This window comes from Myotis lucifugus, unplaced genomic scaffold, assembly GCF_000147115.1.
Source record: "Myotis lucifugus unplaced genomic scaffold, Myoluc2.0 scaffold_15, whole genome shotgun sequence".
Taxonomy (NCBI): domain Eukaryota; kingdom Metazoa; phylum Chordata; class Mammalia; order Chiroptera; family Vespertilionidae; genus Myotis; species Myotis lucifugus.
The window spans coordinates 691,945-714,945 of record NW_005871063.1 but is presented as its reverse complement, the minus strand read 5'-3'; the positions used below and the strand labels follow the sequence as shown (position 1 = coordinate 714,945).

Here is a 23,001-nt window from a genome sequence, read left to right as displayed (position 1 = left end):
GTGACAGGAAAAGGGGAGGGAAAGTCCGTCCTGTCAGTGACAGTACTAAACACTACCCAGGGACTAGGCCCAGGAAAGGCAGGCACTCATAAAATGTCTGAAACAAACCAACAAAATCTGTCAAACACCTCTTGAAATAAACCAATTTATATGAAACCACATTCTTTACATTTTGCCTGAATTTTAAAGTGCCACTATCTGAACTGTATCAGGAGGTATAGATGAATGTGACGCTCACTAAAGTCACCTTGATTTCAGTCATGACTCCTGACATAGAGAATGACCAGCATGTGAACATGTATAGAGATGTACACACTGTTAGGAAGATGTGGTATGTATAACAGTTTCTATAACAGCTTTTTAAAATATATTTTTATTGATTTCAGAGAGGGAGGGAGAGGGATAAAAACATCAATAATGAGAGAGAATCATGGATCAGCTGCCTCCTGCACACCCCACACTAGGGATCAAGCTTACAACTCTGGCATTTGCCCTGACCGGGAACCAAACCATGACCTCATGACCTCCTGGTTCACAGGTTAATGCTCAACCACTGAGCCACACTGGTTGAACTACAACAGTTTTTATAAAAGTTTGTATTGGATTTTATAACTTGCTACTTGTGTAACTTCTCTCATTTTTTTGTAGTAGTTCCATTGATTCTTTTGGATTTTCCAAATATACCTTTAAAAATCCACTTGCTTGCTTTCATGATATGTAAGGATGTTATTCAGCTCCTTAGTCTCCCCCCGCCCCCCCCCCCCCCGCCCCATAATTTTGTATGGGATTCAATCAGGAATTTTTCTATTGATTATTTTTAAGTAACATTAATTTTTCTGTTAAGAATAGAGGGGGGGGGCACTAGCTGGTTTGGCTCAGCAGATAGAGCATCAGCCTGCAGACTAAAGGGTGCTGGATTCAATTCCAGTCAAGAGCACATGCCTGGATGGCGGGCTTGATTCCCAGTAAGGGGCATGCAGGAGACAGCCAATCAATGATTCTCTCTCATCATTGATGTTTCTATCTCTCTCCCTCTCTCTCCCCCTCTGAAATCAATAAAAATATATTTTTAAATAGAAAAAAAGAATAGAGGGGTGTGGTCCAAATAGCTTTCCTAGTTTTAAGAAATAAACTTCTTTATTTTCATGAAGTTAAAAAAAAAGTCAATTTAGCACATACTATCTTCGCCCATCTGTTTCTCTCCAACACTTCTTTCTGGATCTTCTCTTTTCTTTGCCCCTACTGAACATACCCTCCACAGAAGTCTACTCCAGCGCTTTCTATTCAATGCAGGACTTTGTTCTAGAACAACGACCTTCAACAGGTGTGCCACAAGAATTTTTAAAATACACAATACCTGACTATTTAGTCAGGGGTACTGACCTCTTTTTCTTTAGACTGTCAAATAAAAAGAACAACAACAGCTAACACAACAACAGTCTGGTATAAATGAATCAAAAGTATACCTTTTTTATGTCAGGTTGGCAAAAAATATATTTTTGGATGTGCAGCAGAATTTTAGTAATTAGTTTATGTGTGTGCCATGAGATGAAAAATCGCTGGTCTAGGGAAGTCACAGGAGAAAGACCAGCAGACTACTCCAATACCAATAGACCACTCTATGGTCTCCTTGCACTCATCCACTCAGAGGAGCTTCAAAGTCCCCTCCCAGTTGCTGTCACTGTCCTAAGAATGGCCCACGGAGCTGCCAGAAAGCCACACTGATGGCAAGGTAGAGGTTTCCCAGCTCTGAGAGTAGTCACCTGCCCCTTGCCTTCCCTGAGTTTCTTCCCCCACTTTCAGGTACCACGCAGTTCTTAAAGCTGTTCGTCGTTTGTTCCCCTCACTCCTATTCTGAGGTTCATGGAGATACCTTCTCTGCTATACAGGGTGGGATAAAAGCAGGCTTACAGTTGTGAGCATGCAAAACAGAGAGTTCATTCTTGAATTATTAATACTTATTGCATTATTTTCCATACAAACAACTATAGACCTACTTTTGCCCCACCATGTATTTGTTGCCAATATTATCCATTGTTCTGTTTTTACTATACTAGTTGCTCTAATTAGATAAGGAGTTTCAAAACCTGTCACTGCCTAACCTCCCAGAATCCTCTCCTACTTGATCTTTCAAACTATGTTCAAGCATTACTTTAATAAAAATAAAATCTAACTTTAAAGAGAAATACAGAGAGCACCAGGCAAGTTTCAACTTTCTTTGATAAGGATTTTAATTAATTCCTTACTTAAAATATTAAAATTAAATGTTGAAACCCCATTGTTATTTATACTATGATATACTGATCTTTAAAACTACATGACCCCCCAGTATCAACAAGCATGGCCAGGCCCACATCCTGGTTTCTACATACCATTTTCCAATAAGTGGAGCCAGGGCTCTTTAGAGAAATAACTGACCTAGGTCTGGGGCTTGGAAAGTACAATATAAGCCAAGACTATCCCATAGGACCAGAAAGCAAGGAAGTACTCAAAAAATAAACAAAGGGATGAAGACATCTCAAAAGGACATGGAGCTGCCAATGGCAAGGCAGGAACAATTTGAGCAACAAAAGAAATAGCACAGCATTAGATTGTAACTAGTATTGCAGATAAAAAAATAGGACTAGCTAAATGTAAATTTCGTTTAAATAGTAAATAATTTTTAGTGTAAGTATGCCTGACTAGTATTTGAAAATGCCATTTCTATATACCATTTATAGGTTAATATAATATTAAGATAAATATAAAGTATATGTAATTCTCTTTCCATACATAGGCTTTATCATTTACAACTCCTTTCATTTCTCCTAAATGACACTAAGTCTAAAAGTTCTCCTGGAAGTCAGTAATATATTTCTGTGACCTACATGGAAGCTGCCTCGCAATCACAAGATGACGGGGCTAATTTGGGTAAAAGCAGATAATCAATTATCCTCACAAATGTTGCATGAATAACATTTATTTCAGCTTCATTCACACAAAATGTGACACAAAGTTTGTGCGGTGTCATAGAGTGTAATTAAATTGAAGTGTCAATACTCTTCTAGCAGTTGACATTTCTTGCTCTGTTTCGGCTCTCATGGAATTTAATATTTAAAATTTGTGAAATGGCATGTGTTTCTCAGCAAGATGAAGAGTCAAAATTCTCTTGGCGTTCTCCTCTTACCTTTTAAGAGCATCTATTCAAAAGGTTTTTAAATGTAAGTTAAATCTAAAAATTGCTTAACTTAAAATATAAGGATTTTTTACAATGTTAATGCGGGCTAGTCTTGGAAATATGAGTTTCAGTAGAAAAATTTTACAGTCAAAAGCAGAAATCACCTCAGATATTTATTCCTCCTTAGGTCAAAAGGCAAAACTTGATATAGTTTGAGTTTAGAACATTCTATTATAATAAAAAGATTTCTCGTTAAGAAGATTCAATGTCTAGCCCTTAAATTTTAAAATCTTTACACCGAAAACAAACTGGACTGAGACAAGTGGATAAATTTTAACATTTATTCTGAAATTACATACTTTGTGGACTTGCCAAATTCAAAACTGTACTTACTGCCCACACAGCAAAGTTCAATATCCTCTCCAAGGGTTTGACATATCAAAGGATTTTTAACTGTAAATTCTTCTAACTGAAAACAACTAGAAAAAATTATTTTTCCAAAAATAAGTTGAACCATTTCTCATTTGCTTGCTGGGTGCTTATGAATAAAGAGTCTGTGTATAGTTTGCTGGAGCACACTCTCTCCTTGCCAAGACATTAAACCCTGAGAGAGAATGCATCAAAATGCACTGATGAAGCCACCTGCGCTCTTCCAGCACAGCATGCTACTCTCCTAAGAGGGCTACTCCTTCGGTTTACCCTCTGATAAAAGACTGCACTTACCGAGCTGGGGCTGGAGTGCCGCCTAACTTTAGGAGACTCTTTGCCAGTGGAGGAGGTCTTAAAGTTAATGCAAGCATTGTTCTCCGAGTGCACTCTCTTTACTTGATTAGTCGGTTTCTCAAATGGGTCAAAAGTGCTCTGTGTCCTCTGGACCCTGACTTTCTTATCCTCAGGAATTGTGTCCAGGGGTTTGATCACTGAGTCCATTCCCTGGCAGTTCCGTGTAGACATCTTTGTGACACATATCTGGGGGAAAAAGAAAGAAGAAATTAAACCCATAACTCTCCTCTGGGACTTTAATATCAAAAATATGCTGAATTGACTTGGGATCGTGAACACACAATACAATATACAGATAATGTATTGTAGAACTATATGCCTGAAAACGATATCATTTGATTAACCAATGTCACCCCAGGAAAATCAATAAAGAAGAAAAATACGTTTTTTAAAATTTTCTTTTCAGTCTAGAAGATAAATAATCAACTAATTTTAACATAGCAGCATGGCTTTTTGCAGAAAAACATAATTTAGTAAAATGGACTATATATTTTAATTTTTGAGTAAATTATATTGACCAGGTGTGGCTGTAATACAATAGAGTTTTATCCACATGGATGACTGATTGATGGAGAACAAAATTAAAGTGTCTATAAGAATCTTAAAGCACACACACACACACACACACACACACACACACACAAACACAATGCTGGTTTGTTATTCCAAAAAGCATGCCACTTTTAATTTTGGGAGAGACCTAAAAAGGTCACAATCTAACACTACACCAGCTTAAATTACAATGTGAAAAATTCCTCATAATCACTCTGCTTATACTCAAGGCTGACAGTAGAATCTGACCCCTAAAACAGGTTTTCATAAGGCCTAGACTCTTAGTGCCCCAAGGTGGTTCTTGAACTCTGTCCCCGATTTTACTCTGACTACTAGTGGGATTATTTATGAATCATTAAGAGTTGGATAGCCCAGTCGGTGTTGCTCAGTGGCTGAGCATCAACCTATGAACCAGGAGGTCAAGGTTCGATTCAGAGCCCAGGGTTGTGGGCTCATCCACAGTAGGGGGAGTGCAGGAGGCAGCCAGTCAATAATTCTCTCTCATCATTGATGTTTCTATCCTTCTCCCCCTCTCCCTTCCTCTCTGAAATCAATAAAAACATATATTTTTAAAAAACAGTTGGATAGACTTGCCTTAATAAAAAGAAAACAACAGCTGAGCTAAATCAGATCATTATATTAACTCGTGGGTCATCATGGAAGCAGCTAACACAAGATACAGAAAAAGATCATTATGTTTTTCAAAAGTTTTATGCTTGAATATGTGTGTTTGAAATCTGCCCCCATCTTGACTTCATCTCCAAACTTGAATGGGGTATATTAAAACCTTAATATGGCTAGAGATGTTGAAAAATTAAAAATTAACATCTTTTAAATAGCAAAACTAATGGGTGAAAAGGAATAATACTGTAAAAGAAAAACACTGTCTAATACATTACAAGATTTGGCTCACATTACTCCGCCAGAGCCCTATTCCCTTCCCAATTTCTCCAACCCCTCTTTCTACACACCTCCCCCACTCTCTCATCTTATTTTAGTCTCTCTGACTTTTGCTCTTTGTTTTCAACTTTATGTTCTAACTCATTCTCCCTGTACTCTGGAGATTTAGTTGTTCTTACTCAATAACTTTATGGCCTCTAGCTTGCCTGAGAAGCTGGGTAGCTTTATTATTCTCTCTAGAGAAAACATAACTCTGAATTTGCTTTTAAAGATTTTTCTTCTTGTGAAGTTACTACATCCCTATTTTACAAGGCAGGAAAACAGAAGATAATTCAGATAATCCTATATTTGTTAAAGTAACACTATAGTGTCTGAGTAATATATATAGAATGATTTCATACGGGAATTAATGTATCCAGCTGTATGAATAGATATCGATAGATACAGATGTACGTGCAGTCAGATACAGACATAAATGTAGAACACAATGAAATATACAGAAAAAAACACCAAATTCTGTGTTATTCAGCATCAACTCTGTCGTAAGAGTATGTCTCAACTATTATGCACAAGTTGGATTCTAATTAAGTAAATGAGGACATCATATCTTTTATAGGAACAAATCAAGGATGTCCACTCTCATCACTTTGATTTAACATTGTATAAGTTCTAGACAATGCCACAAAGCAAGAAAAGGAAATAAAAAGCATTCACATTGGAAAGGAACAAATAAAACCAACTTTATTCACAGAAAACCACTATAGTCTATGTAGAAAATCCAAAGAAATCTACCAAAAAAGAGGCCACTAGAATTAATAAGTTTGTCAAGGTTGCAAGATATAAAATCAACATGCAAAAATCATTTGTATTTCTACATAGTAGCAACAATCAGAAATTTAAAATTAAAAATCAATTTATAACAGCTTCAAACAACAAAATATTTCGTGATAAATCTGACAAAATACATGCAAGATCTATAGACAGAAACTACAAAACATGGCTGAAAGAAGCAAAAATTAAAGAATAAAAAACCAAGCACAGGAACCAATTCATGGATCTTCAATTTACTGTGACACTTTCAGAAAGAAGCTAATCTCTACATTTCAGCCAGAAAATATTGTTTCTTACTTCATTTAAAAGAAGATTTACAGATGTTTATATAAAACAAATGAGATGACAGATGTGTACAGAGTGATGATATAAAAAGATATAAATGGGGATTGAATTGATACATAAATAATGGGGAAATGGTGACCATGTTTGGACTCCAACTCTATCCTTAAAAGAAGCACCAGGAAGCATAAATCCCACAAAAATATCTCTTAATTTTGCCAAGAAAAATACAGTACATTCTATTCAACCCTACATTCTACTTATTATGAGTAGAATGTCTTTGAACTATCTTAGTAAAAGAGGCTTTACTAGATAGAATACTCTTTTTTTCTATATTTATAGGAAAATATATGGGGAAATTTTTCCTAGGTACATGGGGAAAATCCTGTTTAATAATAGACAAACATGGCAATTGGCCATACCTTCGCTACGCCTTCCACTGGCTAATCAGCGCAATATGCAAATTAACCGCCAACAAAGATGGTGATTAATTTGCATATACCGGCTGTGAGCGTAGCAAGCCAGGCAGCCGAAAACAAGCCGGGAGGCGGAGGCAGGAGCGAAACAAGCTGGGTGGCAGAGGGAGGCAGGGGCAAAACAAGCCGGCGGCGGAGAGGGGAGCAAAGCCTGCCTCAGCGGGTTTCACTCCCTTCTCTGCTTCGTTCCAGCCGTAGGAAGCCCTATTCTTGCAGGAATCTTCCTGCAACGGGCCTCTAGTTTTACTATAAAACATAAAGTTGTAGTACATGTACACCAACACAGCCATAGCACAAAATATTAGCAGGGGATAAATGACAAATGTCACCAGGATTATGTTATGTGATAGAGCAAATAGATTATCCTGGGAGGGCCTGATCTAATCAGGAAAACCCTCCAAAAGCAGTGAATTTTCTCCAGCTAGTCACAGAAAAGAGAGGTGTGATCTGGCTAGCTAGTGAGAGAGCAAACATTGCATGGCACAATCTGTGGGGCAGCCTCCAAGCGCTGAGAGTGGTCACTGGCTGACAGCCAGCAGAAAAATGGGGACCACGGTAATACAACCACAAGAAAACAAGTTCTGCCAACAACTAGTGAGCATGTAAGAAAATCCTGAGCCCCAGGTGTGATCCACAACCACACCCAATACCTTGATTTCAGCCCAATAAGACTTAAGGCAGAGCAACCAGCTTATGCCATGCCTAAACTTCTAACCTTCGGAAACTGAGAGCATAACCTGGTAAGTCTGTGGTAACGTGTAACACAGCAATGGAAAACTAATACACTCACTTTACTGAAACTGCTTGAAGCACTTTGCCATTTGAGCAGAATGTTCTTAGGAACATGCTGCAGATACCACTTTCCGAATTTGATCCACTGTATCAGATCCAGGAGAAAACAAGTGATGATTCTGTGACCAGTGTCAGTAAATGCCTACCCATGGAGAGTGTTCTGCCTGGTGCACCTCCAGCAGCATGACAAAGCCCAGGAGCAAGTTCTGCACATAATTAAGTTTATACATAGTTTATGCTGGTCTCCACTTCGCTCGGGGTGTATGTGAATAATACCAGTATCGGCACCGGCTTCGTGTATGCATCTTCCTCCAGGAAAGTAATCTATACTTGAGTTTTCCACGCAGGGCGAAGTGACTATTCTGGAAAAGTTTCAAGTTTCCAATCTCTGAGACAAACAACTTAAACATGACCTGGCCGTCTCTGTTAACCACCAGCACAACCAGAAGCAGAATCCAGGCCCTTCTGAAAAAATAGGAGAAAGCGGCCTTGTGTCTGACCTCAGGAGCTTCTGGGGCAACTCACCCTGAAGACCCCAAAGAGGAAAGAGCAGGGTTTAGTCTAGAGAAGGACACAGGCAAGGTAAAAAGTAAGAATCGTACTCATTTCCCCAGAAAGCTGCCATTTCTGGCAGCTCATGGAATAAAATCATTGACCTGTTCAGGGTACCTGAGGAGAAGAGTGAGCAGACTGGAGTCCTGGCAATGAAAGAAGGTTCTAGAAACCAGATTACGCATTGGCACTACTCCCTGGTGCTCAATCTTCCTTTGAATCCTTCTATCAACCTGTCAGCAATCTGAACAAACCTCTCCCTCCCCAAATAGACTCTGTCTTTCTTCCCACAACAAAATGGTTATGGTCAGTGGCGCAGAAAGTCTTGATGACAGATAAAACCTCATACTATAAGGAAACCTGAGGGCAGAAGCATGATATGTCCAGTTGGAAAAAATTAATGGGAACCCATAACCTCAATAAGGCATATTTTTTCCAACCACCAAATAGTATAGCCTTTTGATCCACTACTAACTTTCACTTATACTCCTAGTGCCCAGATTTTGGTCTATGTTCCAATTCTCTACTATGAAAAAGGAGGACTCCTGGGAAGGTGACCTGATTCCAGTTCACAGGGCAGAATATCCAGCTGTTACCAGAAAACTGGGATCCTTTCCAAAATGCCAGGGATAATGCTAGAAGGACAAAGGAGTCTGCCTATCAGGGTTCTTACTGGTTGAACTGCGATGACGTATTTAAGCATCAAAAGGAAAATAAAGCTACAGTTAAATGAAACCAGTTGAGTTATTGAAAAACCAAGAGCCTGTTATGATTTCAAGAGAGAAAAGTTAATATAAAGGGCAAGTGGCAGTTGCAAAGGAAGGCTGAATACAATAGGACATGGTTGGTTTTTTAACTCATGGAACTATGAGTAAGCCTAAAAAGGAGGAACTGTTCCAAGAATAAGAATGATTGATCAGAGCCTGTGGAGAGAGAGTCTAAGCAGTAAAAGTGTAGAAAGATCAGCAACACAGGATGTTCCAATGATGACAGACCAGGTCAATACTACACAATAGTAGGCTAAAGGATATATGATGTCATCTAACCAATGTTTTACAAAGAATACGTATATCTGGTGGAGAGATACCAGACAGTAAAGAAAACTTATGTGAAACCAATGTGGAAAGTGTTCCTTTGGAAATAAGTTAAATTTTAATAACTATGGGAAATTTAACCCTTAGAAAGAAAACTCAACTTCACCGCTAACCAGTGACTCAGATCTGAATCACTCTGGAAAAAGCAACCAAGACCCCAACAGTCCACACCTCAGACCCTATAACCCTGGGCATTCTGAGCAGGCATTGTTTTACTCCTGGATTTGCAAACATCATGCGACACCAAGAAGATTCAAGAAATATTATTACTGAAATCCCTGGAAGGAATCTAAAATAAGAAGATCTGTACTCTAGAAAGATATACAAAGAAATATAGAAATGACATTGAAATTAAACCAACAGTGTTGGTATTTTAAATTAGGATAATAGTGCAGTGAAATAACCTGCAATAATCTGATCTGTGCATTCATGTTTTCTTTAAGGAGAAATATGTTAACATAATCACACTAAATTAGTGCTTGAAATTAAAGAAATTTAATTGTCAATAACTAATGCTTAAATAGATTGAAAATATGGTTTGTAAAATTATATTAGCTATATATAGTTTTAAGGACTTGGGGAACTTGGCCAAGCACAAAAGCCACTGTTTCAGGCACGGAGACCCTTGGACATTCCACACCCCATCAGCTTCCACTGTCCTTCACACATTCATTGCTTGTGCCCTCAGCATGGGACACACCAACACCAAGCCACAAACTGAGTATATTATTCAAGACTCTTCTCAAAATTACCTTTGTTCAGAACCTTTGTTGATTAAACCCCATGCACGCAGACCAATCCTGTATTAAGAATTCACCTCAGTGACTGTGCATTTATTTCACTCCAATATATTGCAAACTCGGGGTTGTAATGATTCTTTAAGAAATACTTTAATCTCAACAAGATGATTGTCTTCTCCAAAGGGCAATGACTGGTTTTCTCTCCTTGTTTTAGAGCCCCCAAGAGCACCTTTTCCTTCAAATTTCTGTGTCAAGGATCTGGTAAAGGTTTTCTACTAACTCATAGAAAGTAACTCATAGGTTAAAATGGTTTTCTCAAATCATGTGTTCAGAAGAAAACACCTTTGGTACCTCTGCCCACACCCAATCACAGTAGGCAGCTGTCCCATCAGTGCTGCCTGAAAACAGTAGGCATTCCAATATTAACAGGAATCAAGGATCTAGTTTCTCTGTAACTGCATTTTTTCACACTTCCTTGTTCCATTTAGAAACTGAAGTGACAAAATTTACATAAGCAGGGATGTCTCCTGGTACTTGAAAACAGATAAAGAGAAAAAATCATCACAAAGACCAAAATAAATCCCTGATCTTCTTTTTTCTTCCAGCAAATTCAATAGAGGCTAGAATTTCAAACAAGGTTAGAGAAGCACCCAGACATCCAGGTGTTCCTCCGAATCAATTATTTTGGTTCACTCATCATTAACAGGGGTCTCTACACAAACTAGCAGACTCAAATCTCAGTAAAAATTGTTAGAAAGTCAAACAGTGTCGGAGGCTCCAAAAGTCACAGTTTGACCTACAATTTCAGCTTGGAGCGCTGTAAAATCCAGACGACGGGCTACCACACTCACAGCAGTGGACTGGGAAGAACACAACTTAATTCAGTTAAGGTTGGCATTCATCTCAAGTGAATTCATTTGGGCTGAAAATTGTCCCTTTAAATCAACCATTTGCTGGTAATCGGCATTTTCCTGAGTTCAGAATGTGGTCTTCTCTCTACCTCGTACACTCCACACTTTTCATGAAGGCAGACACCAGAAAAAGGATTAGTTTCAAAGATTCCAGTTGACCCACAGCAAATATACATCATGCATCAGATAGTGAGCTAAGTCATGGTCTTCTGATATTCACAAAATAACTCTAATTTGTTTTTCCCTTCACTCATTACCCAGTGTGGGCCTGATGGATTTCTCTTACTCAATATCTTCTCTCAACTCTCAAAATCTGCTCCTGATAACACACACACACACACACACACACACACACACACACACACATATAAGCCCAGCCAGTGTTGCTCTGTGGATGAGCTTCGACTATGAACCAGGAGGCCACAGTCCAATTCCCAGTCAAGGCACATGCCCGGATTGCAGGCTCAGTCCCCAGTGGGGGCCGTGCAGGAGGCAACTGATCAATGATTCTCTCTCAGCATTGAAGTTTCTATCTCTCTCTCCCTCTCTCTTTCTCTCTCTGAAATCAATAAAAATATATATTTTTTAAAAACCACCATCAGTCATTTACAAGTTTTTGAACACTAAAATGAGAGTACTACTTCTCCCAGAATTATTTGAACTTTAAGCAATATAGAGTAAAAAGCTTCATCTCTTGTAAAAGATGAAGAAAAAATCATCACAAAGATCAAAATAAATCCCTGATCTTTTTTTAAACTATTTTTCAACTATTAGGTAGGTCAACAAGGTATTTGGGGTGAGGGTGGGAGTGGGGATTCCTAATGGAAATGAAATCATAACTCATGACAGCCACCTTCATCTCTAGCCTAAACCTGTAAGACCTAAAAGCATACTGTCTTCTCTTTTGTTGTAGTCTCTTTTTTTCTTTTCTTTTCTCGTGTGTGTGTGTGTGTGTGTGTGTGTGTGTGTGTGTGTGTGTGTGTAGAGGTGGCAGTGCGAATGGCTATATGGGACAAAGATTTAGGATGTGTTAGCTATATGTATGTAAAGGGATATATGCATGAGTGTACTTTTACTTACAGCTGTATTTTACCAGAACCAAGATCTTGCCCCAAATCACCTTCAGAACTGTAGTTAATGCACAGTGCACAGGCAATCCTGCTGCTCACACAAGTCAGAATAAGTCACTTAAACTCTCTGGGGCTCAGTTTTTTCATCTGTACGATGAGACAGTTGGAGTAAATAACTCTTAAGATCTTTTACTGCTTGAATACAATAAACTGTAGGCAGCAGTTTACAGATGGTAAATAATTTTAAATAGGTCAACTAGATAAGAAGTTATGTCATTTTTAGATTGTATCTCATCATTTGTCACTTAAATATAGGCTGTCTTATATGCTATCACACACAACTGTGAAATTTGTTGTCATGTGTTTGGTTAATTTTGCTGGGGTAGGAGGAGGTCTTTGTTTTGCTCTGTTTCCCATGCGTTCATTCTATTTCTATGGCCAGACTGTAAACAGAAACCATATCTTCCATTTCTTTAATGTCTCCAAAGCCCAAAGGACAGCATGGAATGGGTGTTCTGTTAATATTTACTCAAAAATGGATTGCTTAACTTATTGCAAGCATTCCCCTTTAACTAAACATTGGCCATTTTTAAAAAATCAGCCCTAAGAAAACTATATAACAATAAGGCGCCTTCTGAGTCTAGATCTTTCCCAGCCCATGAAAAGGCTTTCCCCAGCTGTTCCCACTCACCAGAATTCAGCCTATTATTGTGATTTAATTTAAAAGTGCTTATTTTTCTACTGACCAGTTTCTTTGGGGTCTGACCTAATTTCAATTGCAGTCCTGAATCCATGGCTAAGGGACATGCTGAATGGATAACCCCTGAGGACTCCACATTCCTTCATGCGGCCGATTCAGTGACTGTAGTTTTGTTACCACCCCTACTGGGCCTCAGTGATGACCACCAAGAGGCTTGATAATAACTTTGCTAATTCTATTATGAAATATTTAGGTAGTTTTCCAAGCAGCTTAAATGTTTATTATATATTGCTAAAATAACTGTATGCAGTTGCTTCCCCTTCTGTTACAACTATACACTTGATTTATATATAAAGGGTACATAGGCTACATATGTACTGACATTTATTCATAGGCTACATATATTTACTGACCTCTGGGTTCTTTATTTCGTCCAAGTCATAATGATAAATTTAAATGTAAGTTCAATGAACACTCACAGCAAAGATAGAAGTACCGTCTCTATTGTTACTTGTGGCCTACATAGGTTTTCCAGAATGTAGTCATCTTTGGGGATAAGAATTTTATCTGGAATATTCGCTAACCCCTTGTTGGTTGCAGACCATCAAGCATTGGCATCACCTGGGATTTCAAACCCTGTCCCCCTGCCCTTCCCACAGTCCCACTGAGTCAAACCCTAAATGTTAACAAGATCCCCAGGGGATCTCTGTGCACCTTAAAGTGTGAGGCCAGTGCTCTAAACTGTGTAATGACAGGTTCTGATACTCTGGTCAAATAAGGGACTGAGATTATGAGAGAGGTCCAGCCTTTCAGAGGCAAAATTTGCTTCAGTCTCTAGGTACAATATGGCCAATAATTATTTCAATAGTCCTTGGGTAACTATTTTGCTAAAATGTCCCACAAAAGATCATGGTAACTTCAGATAATCCTTTAAACATAATTTTGAACTCTGAAATAAAGTGTTTTGATAAGGTATACCAAGTATATTTATAAATTTTAAAAAATCAATAGGATCAGGGTGAGGAATAGAAACAGAAAAATATACATAGGCTATAACAGTAATGTAACATTACTTCCTGCATAGAAATGTATGGATTTATGTTTTGTTACAGAAGCATTGTTTTGCCATTGGTCACCATATCTATGGGGAAAAAATACCACAAAATTATTCTAAGGAGAATTGAACCCAAAATCTTGCTTTGCTCTTTATTTACCAGAGTTTATTTAGTACCTTTGGAGAAAAAAAAATAGAAGGAAGTCACTTCAGGATCCAGAAACAAGATTTTATTTATTTATTTTTTAAATATATTTTATTGATTTTTTACAGAGAGGAAGGGAGAGGGATAGAGAGTTAGAAACATCGATGAGAGAGAAACATCGATCAGCTGCCTCCTGTACACCTCCTACTGGGGATGTGCCCGCAACTAAGGTACATGCCGTTGACTGGAATCGAACCTGGGACCCTTCAGTCCTCAGGCCGAGGCTCTATCCACTGAGCCAAACCGGTTAGGGCCAGAAACAAGATTTTAAAAGGAACTTATATCTGTGAAGAGTACAGTGCATCCTAAAACAGATCCTCCCCTGGGCAGGGATGGGGGGAAGTCCTTTGTCCACAAGGCATTACTGAATATTTCCCACCCAGACTGAACACCTCATCCCAAACAGAAGGACATGGCAATTCTGTGGAAGTCTGGGTCACTGTTTCCTCTAAAAACTTACTAAATATCCCAAAAAGCTCAAGGGGAGAAAGAAGAAGATAGGTGATTTTTCTGACCCCCCCCCCCCACTTGACATCCACAATTATATGCTGGTTAAAATTCCATTATGATAAAGACAGTCAAGAGTATAGCATTGGTAACAGATGGCCAAATTAATGTATGGCGTTGGAAAGCAAAATAGAATTGACATCTATATTGCTCTCCCCTACTAACTGAGAGCCATGGGGCTCAAAAATGGGTGCATGAAATGAGAACCCCCATGCACAAGGGAGTGGCTTTGTTGCGATTCCACAGAGCAAAGCCTATTCCAACCTACACACTCCCAGCCCTGCGGCGGAAATAAACTCCCATTCTCAACAACACAGAAGGACTGAGCTACAAAGTGGCTCACACTGCATGGCCAATTAGTTTCCTCATCAAGACACTATTCCCTTAAAGCTCTTATTCTAGAAAAAGAAAATCCTGTGCCTGCAAATAGGGTTTCCCCTGCCCCCACAGACTTTACTGGTTCAAAATATAGATTTCCTTCTTATTAGATGTTGTTGTGGGCCCTACTTGAGAAGAGGAAAACTGTGTGTTTTCACCGTGCAGAGGCGAGAAATACCTGGCAAAGGGGACTGACCAACATTTAAACATTTTAAAGCAATTTAAAAACATCTGCCATGCCCAGCTGTGGTGGCTCAGTGGTCGAACATCGTCCTACGAACCAGGAGATCATGGTTCAATTCCCTTTTAGGGCACATGCCAGGTGCAGGCTCGATAACCAGTAAGGGGTGTGCAGGAGGCAGCCGGTCAAGGATTCTCTCTCAACATTGATGTTTCTATCTCTCTCTTCCTTTTGTCCCTCTCTGAAATCAATAAAAATATATTTAAAAATAAAATAAAAACACCTACCATGTCAGAAGCACTAATAATAAACAGATCAGGCTGAGCACAGATTCATAGAGGCTTGAATCAATAACATGGTGCAGGATGCTTTCTACCTGTACACATTGGCTTGGAATTTGAGGGTTTTTAACAGCATTGAGGACTGGAGTGGCTGTCATGTCTCAAAGGCTGTGCAAACAATAGTCAGGTGCCTTCTCAATTCTGTTTTGTTTCTCTTCTGAGTTTCCCTGCACCACCCATAGCTTCTTTGTAGGGAGCCAGGCTAGTTGTTCCTTCATACTTATTCCTTTCAAATGTCTGTAGCTCCCTATTCTGTCTCTCATGTAAAATAAAGCATCCAAAGGCACAGTAACATTAAAAATGGAAACCGAAAAGACACTGCTGGAGGTACTGGCTGTTCCATTAGGGCCTGGATTTCTTTCCCCTGAAAACCATATGGACAGCATTTAAATATAAGTATTATAAATATTTTTAAATTCCTTTCCTGAAGGAGAAATAAAATTGTGTACTCTCTTCTTATTCTGAGACAGGTGGCTACATAAATAAAGACAACTCACATCTCCTCACCTACAATAACCATCTTTTTAATAAAATTTAAATGCATTATTAATGTCTGGATAATAATTTAGTGACTAATGTCATGAGTGATGCTACAAAGTTTAAAAGTTTAATGTTTTCATTCTCATTAAGTAAATCCAGACGTGAACCCCACCAATGAATTCCAAAAAATGTAGGGCATCCCTCAATGCAGGATTGACTTTTGAAGCTCTTAAATTTTTCAGAGACTCATATGTGGGTCACTAACCACACAGAGCTTATGAAGAGAAACACCGGGAACAATGAACCTTTGGGGAGAAGTGGAATGCAGCTTTCAATGCAGCTTTGACAACTGGTCCATCTACTGTAAAGAGCTGAAATTTCCGCAATAATAGAGCTGACAGCAATCCACTAACAATAAAGCCCGAACTGATTTCATGAGGACTGGCTCTGAACCTTTCCTATGACTGGGACAAGTCACTAGTGCAGTGATGGCGAACCTTTTGAGCTAGGCATGTCAGCATTTTGAAAAACCCTAACTTAACTCTCTGGTGCCATGTCACATATAGAAATTTTTTGATATTTGCAACGATAGTAAAACAAAGACTTACATTTTTGATATTTATTTTATATATGTAAATGCCACTTAACAAAGAAAAATCAACCAACAAAATGAGTTCGCGTGTCACCTCTGACACCGTGTCATAGGTTTGCCATCACTGCTCTAGTGAATCCTAACTGACATACCCAAGGCGAATAGAGCAGAGTGGTGGGATGCACATGCCCTGCTGCTTGTCTGCCACCTGAAAACAGCCCCCGGTGCTCCAGGCGCATCTCACTATCATCCTTGTATTTCTGAGATCTCATTTAGCTGAGGAATAAGAGGGGGGTTGGCAAACTTTCATCAGCTTAGCAGGAGAGGAATCTACAGAATATAGGCACTTCCCAAACCTGCCACGCAATACATGGAATACCGGAGCATTTTTTCACATCCTCCTTTTAGACACTCAAACCCAATTGACATTCAGAAATTGTTATGTGTGCCCAATAATCAAGCCAACTGGAGCAGGAGCCTGGGCAAGATACAATGCAAGTTGTTAGAAAAGAGATGGGATTAAAAATGTCTACAGGATGATGACAATGATGATGATGGCTATTGTTGAGCTCTTATATGAGAACAGTTACTACGAAAAATGCTTTATATGTAGTTTCTCAATTAATCCCTACAACAAGCCCATGAGGTACTGGTATTATCCTGATTTTGCAGATGATTCCATTGAGGCACATAAGAATTAAGTAGCATATCCAAGACCACACAGACAGTCAACAGAGGTAATGAGGTTTATTCCAGGACCCTGACTACAAAGCCCAAGCTGTTGAACGTCGGGTTGTCTTCCCTGGAACTTCTATCCTGAGAGAAATAAGCAAAGGACAGACCTGGTCTGCAAAACTTCTCTTATTCTGTCTTCTGATGCAAAAGCAAAGCACTTTTAACGCAAAATAACTGCTCTGTGGTCTAAGGTTTTCTGACCCATCTTCCCCCCTTCCTCTGCCCAAGTTCCACCACCCAAATTTAACATACTTTTTTTTGATCCTCACCTAAGGATATGTTTTTATTGATTTTAGAAAGAAAGAGGGAGAGGAGAGAGAATCATCGATGTGAAAGAGAAACATCGATCAGTTGCCTCCCATACACGCTCAGACCAGCGAATCGAACCTGCAACCTTTTAGAATATGGGATGACGCTCCAATCAACTGAGCCACCAGGCCAGGACAACATACTTTTGACTAATCTAATTCTGCCTCATATCAAAAGTTAGAAAATAAGACAGGCTGATGGGGAAGATGAGATGATTCAGGCATTAGACATTACCATGTTGACTCTTCTTCCTCCATACAAGTTTGTGTTTCCTGACTACTTTGTTAAAGGCTAAGAATCATCAAGTCAGTTGATGGCAGATAAATAAGCAGCTCTGGGAGCATTAACTTGTCTTTCTAAAAAGGATCCTCTATCAGAAACACATCTGGATTTAAGAGAAGCAGTATCAAGTAGAAATCTGAGAAAGAGAATGCTATATGATGAAGCCAGGCTTATCCAATGGAAAACTGCTTAATAGGGCATCAAGCTTACACCCTCTCTCATGCCTCTGTCTAACTCAGAGGATAAGTGGGCTTTTTGTATTGAGTGTCCACCAAGAAGAGCAGTGGGGAGTGAAAGATGGCTTGCAGTGGGCATCAGGAGCCTCTCCCCCATTGGCTGAATGAACGAGCCAATGAGACAATACAATTGCTGAAATACCTATCAGTTCTGAGAGTCTCCGAATCTATAAGAGGACCTAACGTGATCAGTACTTGCTTATAAAGTTAGATAAAGTAAGGTACTAGAAGCAGAGTGGGTGCAATTCAAATGTTAATAATGACAAAAGCCACAGGCCAGCCTTCCAGTGACTATTCAACTGATTGCTGCTCTCTATCAGCTAAGAAGTGACATGAAAGTGTAAGTAGCCCAATTACCATGCTCAATTACCAGACCATGTAAAGAATCCAAATGTGATATATCCACAGGTCATTCCCTCCGTGCTTTTCTGCTCCTCATTCCTTCCCCCTGCCCACAAGGTCTTTGTATCTCTAAATTATCTATGACAGTGTCCTTATGGGAACTTGATTTAGTGAAATCATATAAGGGGTTGGAGGTATTGCTGTCTTTTCCATATAAAAATCAAAGCATTTATTTAAAAGTTATAAAATTCTGACACATGCTACAACATGGATGAACCTTAAGAACAAGCTAAATGAAATAAACCCAACACAAAAGGACAAATACTGTATGAGGTCCCTTGAACAGGTAAACTTATTGAACAGGTAAACTTATTGACACAGAAAGTAAGCTAAAGATTACCAAAATCTGGCAGGAGGGCAATGGGGAGTTATTATGTAATGGGTAGAGTTTCTGTTTGGGGTGATGGAAAAAGTTCTAGAAATGGATAGCAGTGATGGTACCAAGCTACTGTGATATACTTATTGTCAATAAATTGTACACTTAAAAATGGGAATTTTGTTTAAAATTGTAAATTTTGTTAGGTATACTTTATACCACAATTTAAAAATAAAAATGAAATAATCAAAGCTTATAGTATCTGTTTCATAAGTGCCCAAAATGAAAAAAGGGTGGGGGGGAAAGTGCCCCCAAACTTCTCCTTGAAATATTTCAAAAGGAAGTATATTGTAAGTTCCTTGAGGACAGGGACCAGATCTATTTTATTTATTGATTCATAGTAGGTGCACTATTACACAGTAGACTCTTCATAAATGTTTAATAAATAAATGATTAAAAGAAAATAGACAAAGGACTCTCCTAAGTGGGAAATATAATATTCAAAAAGCATTAAATGAACTTTTTCTTGAGAAAATATAATGAAGCATATTCCATAAAAAAAAGATACCAATGCTACTATATCTAAGCTCCTTCAGTTCAAGGAAGGGAGCGTATCCATTTCATCTGTTCTTCCTCACAGCATGTCCTACAAGTTCTTACACATGGTAGATGCCTAATAAATGTCTGTACAATGAGGAATAAAAACTGCATGAGTGTGAAATCAATGTCATATTATTGCTCTACTATTTATTTCCCTTTTTAAAAATTACTTACTTTTTGCAAATGTACAATTCCTTCTGTCACAGGGCGAAAAAATAAACCTCACAGCTGACACAGAGTGAAGGTAAAATATAAATAGCTAGAACACATCACTCTCAGAAAAAGAAACAGTAAACACAGGCACACCATCTTCTGAATAGAAAAAGAGTTCTTTGTTAGTTTATTTTTTAAAAAAGAACAACTGAAGTATGGGAAATAATAGTTTATATTCCATCTTAACTCTTTAAAAAATAATTTAAAATGTCAAAACAGAAAAAATCTGAACTCTCTTTGGAAGAAAATTCAAATATTCATTTCCAACAATTCAATGTCCAACCTTTACCATAAACAGTTGAGTAAGTATAGAAGCATATTTAAGGCTCCTCCCAACCCCTCCCCCCAAAAATGTCTAGTGAACCCTAATATAGTATCAATATTTCTCTCAATTAGCCTATCAAGTAACCAGGTGGTCTTTCTTACAATGCCTATGTCAAAATTATACATAGCTGGCTTAAGGCCAGCATGCTATAGCAAGTTACTGATGATGTTCTCAACTAACATTCACAGCCTACATCATTTAAATTTCACATGAATTAATGAGTTAAATATACATAAGTAGAATATTTTTAAAGCAAAAAATCAAATGCTGCCATCCTTAACATTCAGCCCCTATATAATAGATGGATCCTTATAAATTCACCAAGACCATGTAGTGTAGTAGCCTCACTCTGAACAATATTAAAACATGTCCTTCAACTTCCACCACCCCTACCCACTATACTCTGTGCCAATTAACAAAGGAAATAGGAATTCAACCTCTGTAGATATCAAGGTTTACATTTCTGTCTCTCGATTGTTATCTTCTTCACAAGCTGGTGAGCCTCACTGTAGAGTAGCCTGTCTGCTGCCCCGGTCCCTCATGCGTGCAGGGGTTTCTCCATTTGCATCCAAAATGCTAATAGTCCACTATTCAAGCAAGCACTTCAAGCAGAACTGCATGAAGGAGCATCACTTCCATACATGAAAGCATAACCACTACAGGTGTAATGATGCAAAACACCGGCACACTAACCTCTGCCAGGCAGCACACACTTACAGCAGGTGCGTGTCTGTGCTCCAGAGGGGAGCGGGTGGGATGAGCAGGGAGGAAGCCCCAGATCCCTAATATATCAGAGATGTTTATACCACTCCGATCCAACCCAGCTAATTCACAGACATCAGTTTACCCAGGTGAAAAAAGTGGTCTCCTGTCCTTCACTAGCTTGACTCAGAGGGCACGCAGCCAAGCCTAACCAGGCAAAACAATCTGTGAGACCTCGTTAAGCTGTAATAAATAAGTTTCAGGAGAAATAAGACTCAGCTATGGCAAAGAAGCACAGTCTCGAAAGCTTTTCCTCATCTTGTCACTGCTACTGGTGTTTACAAACTACAAGCAGTAGCCTCGGGAGCCTCAAGAGACTCTCCCAAGGGGAACCTCCCGTCAGATCCCTAATTTAAATACCCCCTTGATCAGCCTGTGATGTTGCTGGCAGTTAAATGGAAGGGGATGAGTAAAATGACATGCAGAAAATGAATCCTTTTCAAGTTGTAAATGAGTGAGTCAGGATTCAGACTTGCCGAGATGCTCCAAATTAAAACCCCTGCGTTAATTTTAAAGCATGCTCCCTCTTACCGTTTCGCTGTTGTCTCTCTCGGGCTCGATTCACCTGCAACTCTTCAACATTATCTCTAGCAATGTGTCTGCACCAGGCCAGGCGCATCCAGTAACTGAATTCACATCTTTCTGCACTAGCAAGCTGAAATGGTACGGCCGTACTACAACCAAGAAAGGGGGAAGCAGAAGCAAAAAAAAAAACAACCACCCAGAAATCACTTCAGAGAAGCTAATCTTGGTGGAATAAGACCAAAAATGGTTTAGAAGAACACAAAGCACAGGCTAACGTTCAGTATCCATAGCTTTAACAATGTGATTCTTTTTCCCCAAACAATCTTTTATTTTTCTCCAAGCACGATGGACTTGCCTGTGGAGTTCCCAGGAAGGCAGAGTAACCGGGCTCTGCAGCAGCATTGCAGCCAAAGTAACTGTGCATATGCCGTCCAGACGCTTCACAACACACTGTCTCGCCAGAAAGATATTGATTTGCAATGCAGGGCTGCTTCAAAAGGAGACAGAATTGGAGCCAAGCAGCTAATGGTGATTGCATGGGAGGAAAAACATTTAATCAAAGGGATGCACCTCGTCATGCTCAATTCAATTTTTTAAAAGCACTGGAGGCAGCCAGTAAGTATCTTGAGTGACAACCCCATTAAACAATAATCTGAGGTCCTATAGAAGGCCAAGTTTGGGCTACCATCATTCATGCTGCAAAAGCCAGTAAAATGGTTTAATGTGTCTATGTGCATATATCTGTCATAGGCAAATGGGGCATAACTGAGAACTCTAAAGTAATAATGCACCAAATATGTGAGGTAAAAAGAAAATTCTCAGGTGGCATTTATGGACTAAAATGATAAAATACAGTTATGAGCCTGCAGAATTCTTAGTGGGGTTAGGCGCATACCACTCTCAAAAGTAAAATGCCAACACAAACCAGATCTCACAGTCCTCAGGCTAATTGTGTCAAGTCATGCCACATGGTGCTGGGTGGCAAGGAAGAATGCCAAACTGCTACTCGCATAGCGACCCCTACAGGAACGTGGTTGATCTACATACAATTCATCCTCATTTAAAGTATTTCCTATCCCCAGAAAACAGAACCACAAAGGGGTATACATTAGATTAAGATACAAGGAAACAATTGAGAAATATGTTAGGCAGAAAATAATTTTTTAAAGCCAGGCATGAAATCTGACCTCACAGATATTCAGTCAATTAAGAAATTAAAGTACAATAGGAGATAGCTATTGTGTGAGTGATGAGTGGCCAATATGCCCATAACTCCCAGGACTGGGTGCACACTTATCAATCAGAAGCTCAGGGAAGCCCTGGCCAGTGTGGCTCAGTTGGTTGGAGCATCGTCTTGTACACTAGAAGGTGGTGGGTTCGATTCCCAGTCAGGGCACAGGGAATCGAAGTCTCGGGCCAGGGCACGTTTGGTAGGCAACCGATTGATGTTTCTCTTTCTTTCTAAAATTCCCTTCCTCTCTCTCTCAAATTCAATTTTTAAAAATGTAAAAAAACAAAGCTCAGGGGAAAGCATTATCCTTCACATTCTAATGGGTTTAAAGGAATTATCTCCCCTACCCCCCATTTGCAAGCCATCTTCACCTTCATCTTTCCAAAGGACACTGTGAAGATACTGGACTTTATTTTTTCTGCGACACAAAAGCTCACTCCAAATCTTACAGTAAGTTCTCCTTCAAACACAAATATGATGTCGCCCT

General features: G+C 39.1%; 1 protein-coding gene across 1 annotated transcript in view; it reads right to left on the bottom strand.

Moving 5' to 3' along the window:
- CDK14 (cyclin dependent kinase 14) overlaps window positions 1-23,001 on the bottom strand; it is a 513,373-nt gene that overhangs the window by 382,818 nt on the left and 107,554 nt on the right. Inside the window, exon 3 of the mRNA XM_006084938.3 lies at window positions 3,881-4,126. Within this exon, the coding sequence (XP_006085000.1) occupies window positions 3,881-4,126 (246 nt within the window). The remainder of the gene's footprint in view (window positions 1-3,880; window positions 4,127-23,001) is intronic.